We start from the raw sequence: 10,460 nt of genomic DNA, 5'->3' as shown, positions 1-10,460 counted from the left end.
ATATATTGAACTTTGGAAAATAAATTCTCAAATTGGCCACCAAAACTATCAGACGAATATAATTTTAAAGTAAATCATATTTTGCATTTTTATCAAGAAGAATAATGATTTCACACTGGTAATTGTGTTATGCCTTGGAGCATATTTCATTGAAACATGGTATCGTTCGAGTTGATTATTCGAAATAATTACCTATCGTTCTGAAAGAAAGAACTCCATACCTGTAGATAATTTAGATTGGCCTTTTAAGGTTTCGTGGTGTAAATGAACGTACTTAAATACTATTTAGTGGTTATGTTTCTTCTCTGTATATTGGAATGACTTTTGTTTCATAGTGTTAATTCTGATATATTGCAGTGACAATACAAGTAGAAGACCAGACGTCACAGATATACAAGACAACGCTTCCTTTATTTCTATACATTTTAGAGGTATATTTTTATTTATTATGTTCAAATGAAGTGTTCAAAAAGTGAAATGATAACAAATATCGACCTAAAAAGGAAAGTCAAAACGATGAGAGTACTTCCTGGTTGTTAACTTAGCTCTAAATGTTTCGGAGAGACATAATTATGAACGTGTACAATAAAATTAGGAATGGGAAATTTATTGTTTGGACGAATGTCATTATACTGTAATCGACATAAGTGTCAACATACATGTACATAAATGGAAAAGATACAGCAACCATACTAAATCACAGAAAACTACCAATGCCACTAATGAGTCTTCATCATAGCGATAAAATCACTCAACTGGAGGCGGTTTTTTAGCTGACCTTTAAACAAAAATGTGTCCTATTTCGTTGAAAATAGATGTCACAATAAATTCCAAAACACATAAATTACCTAATTTCAACAAAACTTTCCAAACTAACAAAGATTAGAGCCTACTGACTAGGACCAGCCTAAAAAATGCAGCGTTGTAAAAATGTTTGACGAGATCACAACCCTCCTTCTATAACACTAGTCAATGTATGAATAAACAAACACATATCAAAACGAACAGTACAAATAAGTCCAAAAGACGTCCGACTCTAATGTAAGTGTAGTAAAGGAAAACAAATAAGCAAAATAAAGACTATACATAAAGGAGTAGGTTCAGTAAGACCCCTTTTTGGCCCCGAAATATAGCAGTTTCACAAAATTGTTAAAATATAATCTTTAACCTATTTATTGGAAAGTAGAATGCTTCTGCTACATAAATATGGGCTGTTTTTTACACTACAATGCACATATATCGGGTACTAGCATCATTAAGTCATGCTAAATTACTGAAATCTTCAAAATGTTAGCATTTTAGTTTAATTTTAGACGGTTTCCGTTTTAAATGAAAATGGCCGCATTCGTGTTCATTCATAATATTGAAATTTTAGTTGTATTTTATGATAATACATAATATATATAAAGGTTGAGGATGAACACGGATGCGGCCACTTTCATTTTTGACAAAAACCATCTGAAAAGTGACGTGTTTTGACATATTTGATAGATGTTTCATATTTTAGCTTGAATCGGAGCGTTTTAATGACTCAGTCAGTCAAAATCTTTCACATACACTAATCGAATCAATTGAAATAGACACTTAAGTGTTTAAAAAGTGTCTAAAATCTTTCGTTAGATGTACTTGAAATTTGAGGCCAAAATCGGCCCTTACCGGACCTACACCTTTACAAAGGACTACTAGCAGTTACGGACATGTCCGCTGCTGACATAATTTTAACAGATTTACAGACTATGTCTCGATCATTATAAAATCCACCACAATCCCTCTAGTTAGGGGGTTCAGTATCATACCATCATAAAATATATCAGATAAACATAACCCGTATCATGCCAACAAATGGTTTAAATACTTGTATTTATTTCCGATGCAAAGACCCAATGAGTGAATCAATATTAAATCCCAAATACTGTTTCTTTAATGACTTGACTTCAGTATCGTAACTTAACCTTCTAAATTAATCTGTTCAAAGGTTTGGTTAGCTTTTTCCAGGTTAGTGATGACATTTATATGCTTTGTATAGAATGTTGCCAATATTGACCAATAACTGAATTTACATATTTTTGCAATAAACATTTCAGTACAGTATAGTTCATGAATTATTTTAATCAATTATTTTACTTACTGAAATCGCGAAATGCGAGACTAAGGGGTTACTATATTTTGTACATAAAAACCTTCCAACGTTTACATGTCTATCATACAGAGTTCAACTGACCTCAGCCTTATTTCATAAATCATTGACCAAAGTTTGTGGTGAAATACGTATATCTGGAATAGGTCAACTATGTTTGGTGTACGGAATTATAATAAGGTCTATATATCCGACTGGATATTTCATTTGACTGAGACTACTTTTATATAGTTCGTTGGTCAATTTGTTTTTTACTATTTGGTTTCATTTTCCAGCTATTTATTGTTTAATATAAACTTTTCAAGTATGTGTTTTTTATTTTGTTACATTAAGCAATATGTCAAGTGTATTTGGTGTATGGAATAATTGAAATGTAGACCTTTGTGTGAAGCAGGTTTTGTCTAACTTTGATCCTATTTTCATGGTTTTGTTTATTTTCCAGATATTACTAATAGTAATTTGTGTATGGAATGATTGATAAGTAAATACGTTTTTGCAGGGATTTTCCTTCTCATTCTGTTATAGATAATGCATATTTTAAGGTTTTTCTTACCTAGAACACACCGAGGGATGTCAGAATTGATCAAACGAAAGACCGACCGTAGTTTTTCTTCGTATTATTTCTTTTTGTAATGCATTAGAATCGGAATAACAGTACTGTAGTTGAAGAGTTGCCACCGTCCTTTTTGATTTGTTGGTAGCAAATGTCCGTTTTACTGTCTCCGCTGCGCGTCGCCAGGAAAACTGTATTTGCGACCGTCAAATCGACAATTGACGGTGGCAACTATTTAACCACAGTACTGTTATTCCTTAGACAGAAGCTTATTCGCAATAATCCTGATAAAGCATCAGAATAATAAGTTTGATATCTTTTTAATCAAGTTTTCCTTACATAACTTATACATTGCAACACTGATAAAAGCGATACAAGACAAGGCAGAACCGTTTTGATGTTTTTTACATTTTTATAAGATTTTCTCGTAATATACTGGCATTAATATTACGTTTCATGTATATGTAAGAAGGAAAAATATAATTTACTAACAGCCCTCAATGAATAATAATTATTCGTAATTGAATAAAATCAAACTGATGATAATGTTAATAAACTTGTACATTTATTTACAAATGTCTTTTCAGTACCTTGGAAGAAATATTCATTTACAGTTGTAATTTCTATTTTTGGTAAGTAATATGTTTGTTAAGTATTTTTTATGACTTCACTTTTTGAATGTACTACGGTTCTTACAGATATTAATTGTCTATGTGTCGATAGCTAAAACGAATGCTTGGTCATAGCACTTATGAGTGATCAGAGATAGCAGGTTAAACCTCGAGTAAAGCCGTAAAGTGTAGATTGCCAAAAAAAATTAAGAGTACGATTCTCTATGAAGCAGGTCACCCTACAGATTCGTCGGAAGTTTGTGGTATTTATTTGTAAGTGTAAATTAAAGCTTACAGATGCAAAAAAAAAAAATCAAACGTCACACACACAACGACCATGGCAGCGTATTAACACATTGAACACATCCCAGATTCAATTCTAAAATCTATGGTTGACCATATTTTTATACACTATGATAAAACTGTAATAACATAATGGATAATTCACATCCTTTACAGTTATTCATGAATATACTTTGGACACTAGGAGGCCCCTTTTCCCATTATATTCATCCTATGAATAAACATTATTTGTCAAAAACATACTTCTCATTGGTATACTAATAACCAGAATAAGTAGAAATGACAAAAACATCATGACTTTTTATATAAATTGAATTATTATTTGAATCTAAAATTGGCGATACAAATGTTTATCCACCTTGGTATAAAAAAGTGTTTTATTTTTGTCTTTCTTATAACAAAACTTACAACATATGAAACAAATGAATCCTCATCCTGATACCGTCTCAGTTCGTGGTTCATTAACAAGGTAGCAGTAATTTAATTATTTTGATGTATATATTTCAATATGTATTCAATCAATAGCAGGAAAGCAGACAAAACATTCAGGTGTGTTTCCAAATGTTATTCGATCTTTGATAATATCCAGTACAAATGGCGAAATTGAGTATCAAATTATTATTAGCAACATTGCATTTTAAAGATGTGGTTACAACATGACTTGAAAAAAAACGAAATTTAATTTGCCTCACTAGTTACTTTTTTATGTAGCTTACCATTACTTTGTCATGTAAACCAATGACTTTTATTTTTTTCACAACGTTGATTCATATGTTATATATGAAATATTTCTTTTGGTCCTACCGATCAACCCCCATGACTACTATGACAAATAAGATTGGATTAAATGCATTAGATATCTTATTTCTTGATAGACAGAATGGATAGACACATCTGACAGTATCATGATGTACCTTTTACCACTTAAATCATTCGACGACTCCTTATATAAGTACTCATCTATTTAGGATGATTTTTTATACTTCGCCCCTAATCTTTTCAGACACAATCATTCCATATTGTACGCAATATCACTGTTTACTAGATCCAATGTGTTATGCACTATCATTAGAGCTTTTAGTTATGTTTTATCCTTAGATTTATAACAAACTGCACGTATATAACAATGTAGATGGAATCCATCTAACTAAATCACAACGGTTTACAATGTATTGAACAGCTTAAATGAATGTTTGTTCATGCAATTTGAAAGTTTTTTTGTTTTTTTCCTCATGAGATGAAATAAAAAGGACGCAGTACATGTTTGAAAAATATGCCTCAGTCTGACAAAGATTTTTCAACAACTATTTAACATGTTATATTTCTACAAGGATACATATCTGTACCAAGTCAGGAATATTGTTTTTCATTCGTTAGGTGTATTTGGGCGTTTGATAATTCTATTTTATAAAAGCTTTTGATTTTCCCGTGGTGTTTGGGATTTGTGATGTATTACTTTACTCTTTTCTCTTTTTCTTTGAAATATGTATTCCTGTTTTATGATTCATATTGGATTATGGCACAGTTTGTAAACGTGGAATATATGTGATTTAATTTATTCAGGAGGTACAACTGCAGCATTTATACTTGTATTATATATAAGAAGATCCTGTTTAAGAGGTAAGTCAGAAGAAGTCCACTGTCTAATGATAAATACATTTCAGATATTATGTATAAAAAGACGGAAAACTTACTGAATGGGAGTAAAACGGAAATCATTAAAAAAAAATACAACAGGACATTTAAAAAATGAATTCGTAATGAAGAGGAAAAACAATCCACAAAAGACTTCAAAGAAAAGATTGAGTAAAATCCCAATTGTTATAGTCTTTAAACTTTATTAACGATATAAGCTTCACACTTGTTTCTCGAGTCTCTTTCAAAACGATTAGCACAATGGAATTACAATTAACAGAGATTCATGATGGATGTTTATATGAAGATGGTTTACTCAGGCATCACAGGGGGTGTTTCCGGACAAATTGGACAAATTGGGAGACCTAAAGTTTTTATTTCTGGTCATTTTGTCTTTTATGGACAGTTGTCTAAATGGCAATCATACAATATTCTTATTTTTATAAAATTAAAACTGTTCTATTGTCGTATGCGTAAAATTGGGAATGTTCACCAAATCGTATCTTGAGAATATGTGTGTCAACCTTATTTGAATTTAAATTATTTTTCACCAGTCTCTCGTTTCGTATGATTTCAGATCTGCTAAGATCAAACTTCATGTTTCAGATATAAAATCGCTGCATCAAGATCTATTGATTGGTTAACTGTTAATTAATGTCTATAGTACGTTTGATTTCTATAGATCTTCAGAAATTAATTCTTAAAAATTCATTTTTACTTATAAATATCTGTTTCTTCATGTGTGTTAATGTATGATATATACGAATTTTACTACAATGTACTATGAATATCATAATTTTGAACCAATAATGAAAAAAGTTACTCATTTCAAAATTGTTTTTTTTTTCATTTTGTATATATTTTATGCAAATCATATAAAACTATATTTCTTTATATCTTGTAAATGACACATTTAAACTATTATGTTGCAGAGAGTAAATGTAACGACAATAGTAAGAAAACCTGTGCCTGTAGACAATGTGGAATGGTTGACTGCAATGATCTATTTCAATGCATAGTAAGTTCAACTACACTGTTGCGATAAAAAATAGTATAAAATATACCCATCTCCAAGGCATGCAAAATAAAAATCGGAAGTACGTAAAAACTTACAAAATCAATTACCACCAATCAACGGAACAAGTGATAAACATTGTCGTCTTCTTTGGCTTGAAACATCCATTTTCCAAACAAAAAACCTGGTATGTTTAACTTCGTTTTATAGTAGGTGAAATTTTGTAATAGCACCAGGTAAAAATCCATGGTATGATGACCGTGTGAGGGATGTATAGCCAGTCAAGGTCGTTAAAAACTCCCATCATGATACAAAAATACCGAGTTGCGTAAAAATTTATAAGTATAAAAGAAACATAATATTACAGAGACAAATGACGGTGAAACAAAAAGATACACAATGTTTCAAAAGAATCGAATTTTAAGGAATCTTTATACTGGATACACTATTCTTACACATATTCTTACAGAAATTGATATATAAATGGGTAATCAGGAAGTTCGCCGAAATACATTTCTTTAAATCTTACTACTATTCATTTCAGAATAAAGAAACTATTATTGATTCGAATGTGAAAAATAAAAATGAAACCTTTTTTTCAGTATGGAAAATGGCAGACACACGACATTTACAAATTACGTGAAATATATGAAAGTTCAAATTGTAAAGACTTGTTTCAAAAGCCTGTTAGTGAGGTATCAGGGTCATATCTGCGCGATTCTGGTGAATCTGGTGTACAGTTAGATGTACCTGCGTTTATATGGCGATGCATACAACAAGCACTGACGACTGTCAAGGAAGCAGATGAACAATTACTTAGGAATACTGAACGGGTTAATTTAGTTGTCACCTTTCATAAAAAGAATATAACACGTGAAAGTGAGTCATTGTGCTGTAATTAAAGCTCATGTTTTACCAGAGTTTACACATTTTTCAAAATTAATGTGAACTTTAACTGGTCTTTAAATATTTCAAATATTATTCCTTCATTCATGTTTTCGATCAAGTGTTATGTTTTATATGCAAGCATATCTCATCAACTAATCTAATATACGCGTTTTGTGGTCAAGACACATAATAAACATCATATGATCTAAATATTTGCAAATAGACAAAACCGATAAAACATACACCAAAAACTGACACATCATCTGAATTTATTTATACATAAATATTTATATATATATAGGTCAAGTATACCCAAGAGCAGAAGATGAACGTCAACAAAATACTTTCATGTCTGGTTTGGTTGTACACCTCTTAACCCTTATGATAGAATACGTTTATCAACATCAATGGCTTATCACAGAAGAACATAACGAAGTTCACAATAATAGAGCTGAAACATCAAGGTAAAAGAACACAGATTAAAATTAAACATATTGTATTGTTTAAAAAAGATTAAAAATCTGAATATACAAAAGTTTGCAACTTAGAACTTACTCCATGATTATTAAATTGACAAAAGCATGCAAATGATATCATATACAATATCTTGATAATGACCATTGAATGAGAATTTACATGACATGGATCATTGATTTTTTAAAAGGGTCGGCCATTTATTTCTATGAATACACATCTAGGATGATTCAGTCTTAAAAGGAATAATCTTTTTAAAAGTAAGATTTAAAAAAAGCAAATATTTATGTTTTGTGCCATCTACATATAATAGGATATCATACTATCAAAGATTGATGTTGTTGAAATAATCGAAAACTTTCATTTGAAGTTATCAATAGTAACTTCACTTTAATTTTTACACATTTAGCCAGTGTCTATTTTCTATGAAAGCAATTGCTCTATTTGATATAGTTCTTCATTTGATAGAACTTTAAGTACTTGAGTCCATAATAAGAAGTCATTCATGAACGTCAAAGATTTGTTGGACTTTTCACACGGCCTCGGTGATAACCGAATTTTGATTTGAAAATTGCTATAGTTTAAAAACTAAGCGAAGGAATTTTGTTGTCGGTATTGCTCTGAAATTTACCTCCTGTACCAATTTTCAATAAAGCTTAGTCTTGCTTGAATAACTTCTCAAATAGCCTGTAAAAAGGGTATTCAATCCTTTTAATGTTTAACCTTAACTTGTACACTTTGTTGGCTACTAGTTTCGAATGGTCTGAATTAGTCCATCCAACTCAATTATATATTGATCGCACATAATGTAAGGTTAATGTTGTTTGGTAGTTTGGTGTATTTCTCTACAATTTAAGGATTTGATTAATAGGTTAAAAAAGGTAGAATTTTCAGTTAGGGATAAATTCATATTGTCTTTTTTAATCCCTTTACGTTCCGCTAGATTGGACCTAAACTTTTTAAAAAGTCATCATCCAAATTCAATCGATTATAGGATCCGCATCAAAACTCACACGAATTTCATTTTGGAAATTTTAAAAGACTTAAATTGATTGAGTATATCAGATATTCTAACATAACATCCTTCAAATGCTTTGAGTACACAACCGTGGTAAAATATGAATATATTGTTTGAGCATTTCCGATCGTTTTCCCACGCCATATGCTTTTATGAATAAGCCACCTAACGTCATAGAACGATGACGTCAGAAAATAAGCATTTTACGGGGAAAATACGCGCTTGTGAAACCGAAATCATCACAAGGAAACGTAAACAAACGATGCTAAAATGTGTTATATAAGCCATTTTTTTTATTCGTGTAACATATATAAGTAAAATAATCATTTAAGTTCATCCAAACCTGTCTAAATATGTTATTGTAACTAGTTTAGGCATGCCACATGTCGAGCAGGATTTGCTTACCCTTCTGGAGCACCTGAGATCACGCCTAGTTTTTGGTGGGGTTCGTGTTGCTTATTCTTTAGTTTTCAATTTTGTGTTATGTGTTCTATTGTTTGTCTGTGTGTCTTTCGTTTTCACGATAGGCATAGTGTCCGGCTAGGATCGTGGTTTTTCGAGTGATTTTATCGTGCTTTTTCGAGTGTGACCACTTTTTTTCGAGTGAATATGAACAAAAATGTAAACAAACAGACTTCATCTCTAACAACACGTGATATAAACGCCTGTGTTTAATATACAAAGTTATATTATGTATGATTGTATTTGATATAGAAAGATATTACTAACCCGACATTATTTTTCGTTAAAAAAGGTAAAAATAAGCCTTAAAATGCTTTAATTCCAAAATACAGAATAAAGCCATTTTTATACAAATTACGCTGACAATGTTGAAGAAAATGCAAACATAGAATCTATATATCCTTAGAAATACAGAGACTTTACAAAAGATCTTGTTTTTGCATTAAAATCAACATTTTGAGACTAAATTCATTTGTTTATGTTCGGGTTTTTCGAGAGCAGTCAGGGCTTTTTCGAGTGTGTCCAATTATTTTCAAGTGATTGTACAAATTGCATATAGTTAAAAATGATATATGTCAGTGTATTAACGATTAAAAACAATAAACAAAGTTTTAAATTAAGTACTTTTCCAGGCATGAACCAATGCAATGCAATGAACATTCGTTCATTTGTATATATTTTGCTGTTTTATCATTTTATAACTTTCAAGTACAGTACATATTCGAGATGTCAACAATATAATGTACGCATAAATATTTTGAATTGAGACGTACATACAGATATTTGTATTTTGATGAGCTATTCATATTATGCATACAATCTATTTCAAATGTTTTTGTCAATTGGAATAAAAATCATGCGGGTTAATTGTTTGCTGTTTTTTTTTTTTTCATTCATGTTTTGTTTTGTTGGGGCGGGGATCAGGCCTCCATCAGTAGAAGTGTTTTATTACATTTTTCTGATTCTTCTTTGCTGTCCAATACTGAGGTTTCTTACTCCGTTTTTTTAATAAACAGCAATGGTCGCATGATACACATGTCCCGTTTTCAAAGTTCATTTCTCTTATTCATGGTTGTGTCTTATTATCTATTTCTTGCATGAATAGAAATTTCTCGTATCATCACTACACAGAGTGTGATATGAAAATACGAAAGTCTGCGTTAATTTTGATCTGCTTGTGTCACACCACCAAATACTCCCTCCACTTTAGAAAGTATGTAAAATAGCCTTATTCTGACACAAAATAGTGCTTTCGATGTCCTTGTTTACTTGTTTACTTAAACAAGGACCAAAAAATTTTCAAAAATCAAACTTTTGGTGAAATGGAAATACATTTAGACCATTTCGAGCCAAAATTTACTTTT

At 30.8% G+C, this 10,460-nt stretch overlaps 1 protein-coding gene across 1 annotated transcript; it reads left to right on the top strand.

The window, feature by feature from the left end:
* The first annotated feature begins 3,276 nt into the window (after positions 1 to 3,276).
* Positions 3,277 to 7,156, top strand: LOC139493009 (uncharacterized). Its single transcript, XM_071281152.1, has 4 exons — positions 3,277 to 3,322; positions 5,168 to 5,224; positions 6,172 to 6,257; positions 6,857 to 7,156. Exons 3-4 carry the CDS (start codon positions 6,225 to 6,227, stop codon positions 7,154 to 7,156), a joined length of 333 nt encoding a protein of 110 aa, XP_071137253.1. The 5' UTR covers positions 3,277 to 3,322; positions 5,168 to 5,224; positions 6,172 to 6,224.
* Positions 7,157 to 10,460: the final 3,304 nt, after the last annotated feature.

The sequence above is a fragment of the Mytilus edulis genome, chromosome 10, assembly GCF_963676685.1.
Source record: "Mytilus edulis chromosome 10, xbMytEdul2.2, whole genome shotgun sequence".
NCBI lineage: Eukaryota > Metazoa > Mollusca > Bivalvia > Mytilida > Mytilidae > Mytilus > Mytilus edulis.
The sequence above is the reverse complement of the archived record's forward strand: the minus strand, read 5'-3'. Positions and strand labels throughout refer to the sequence as shown.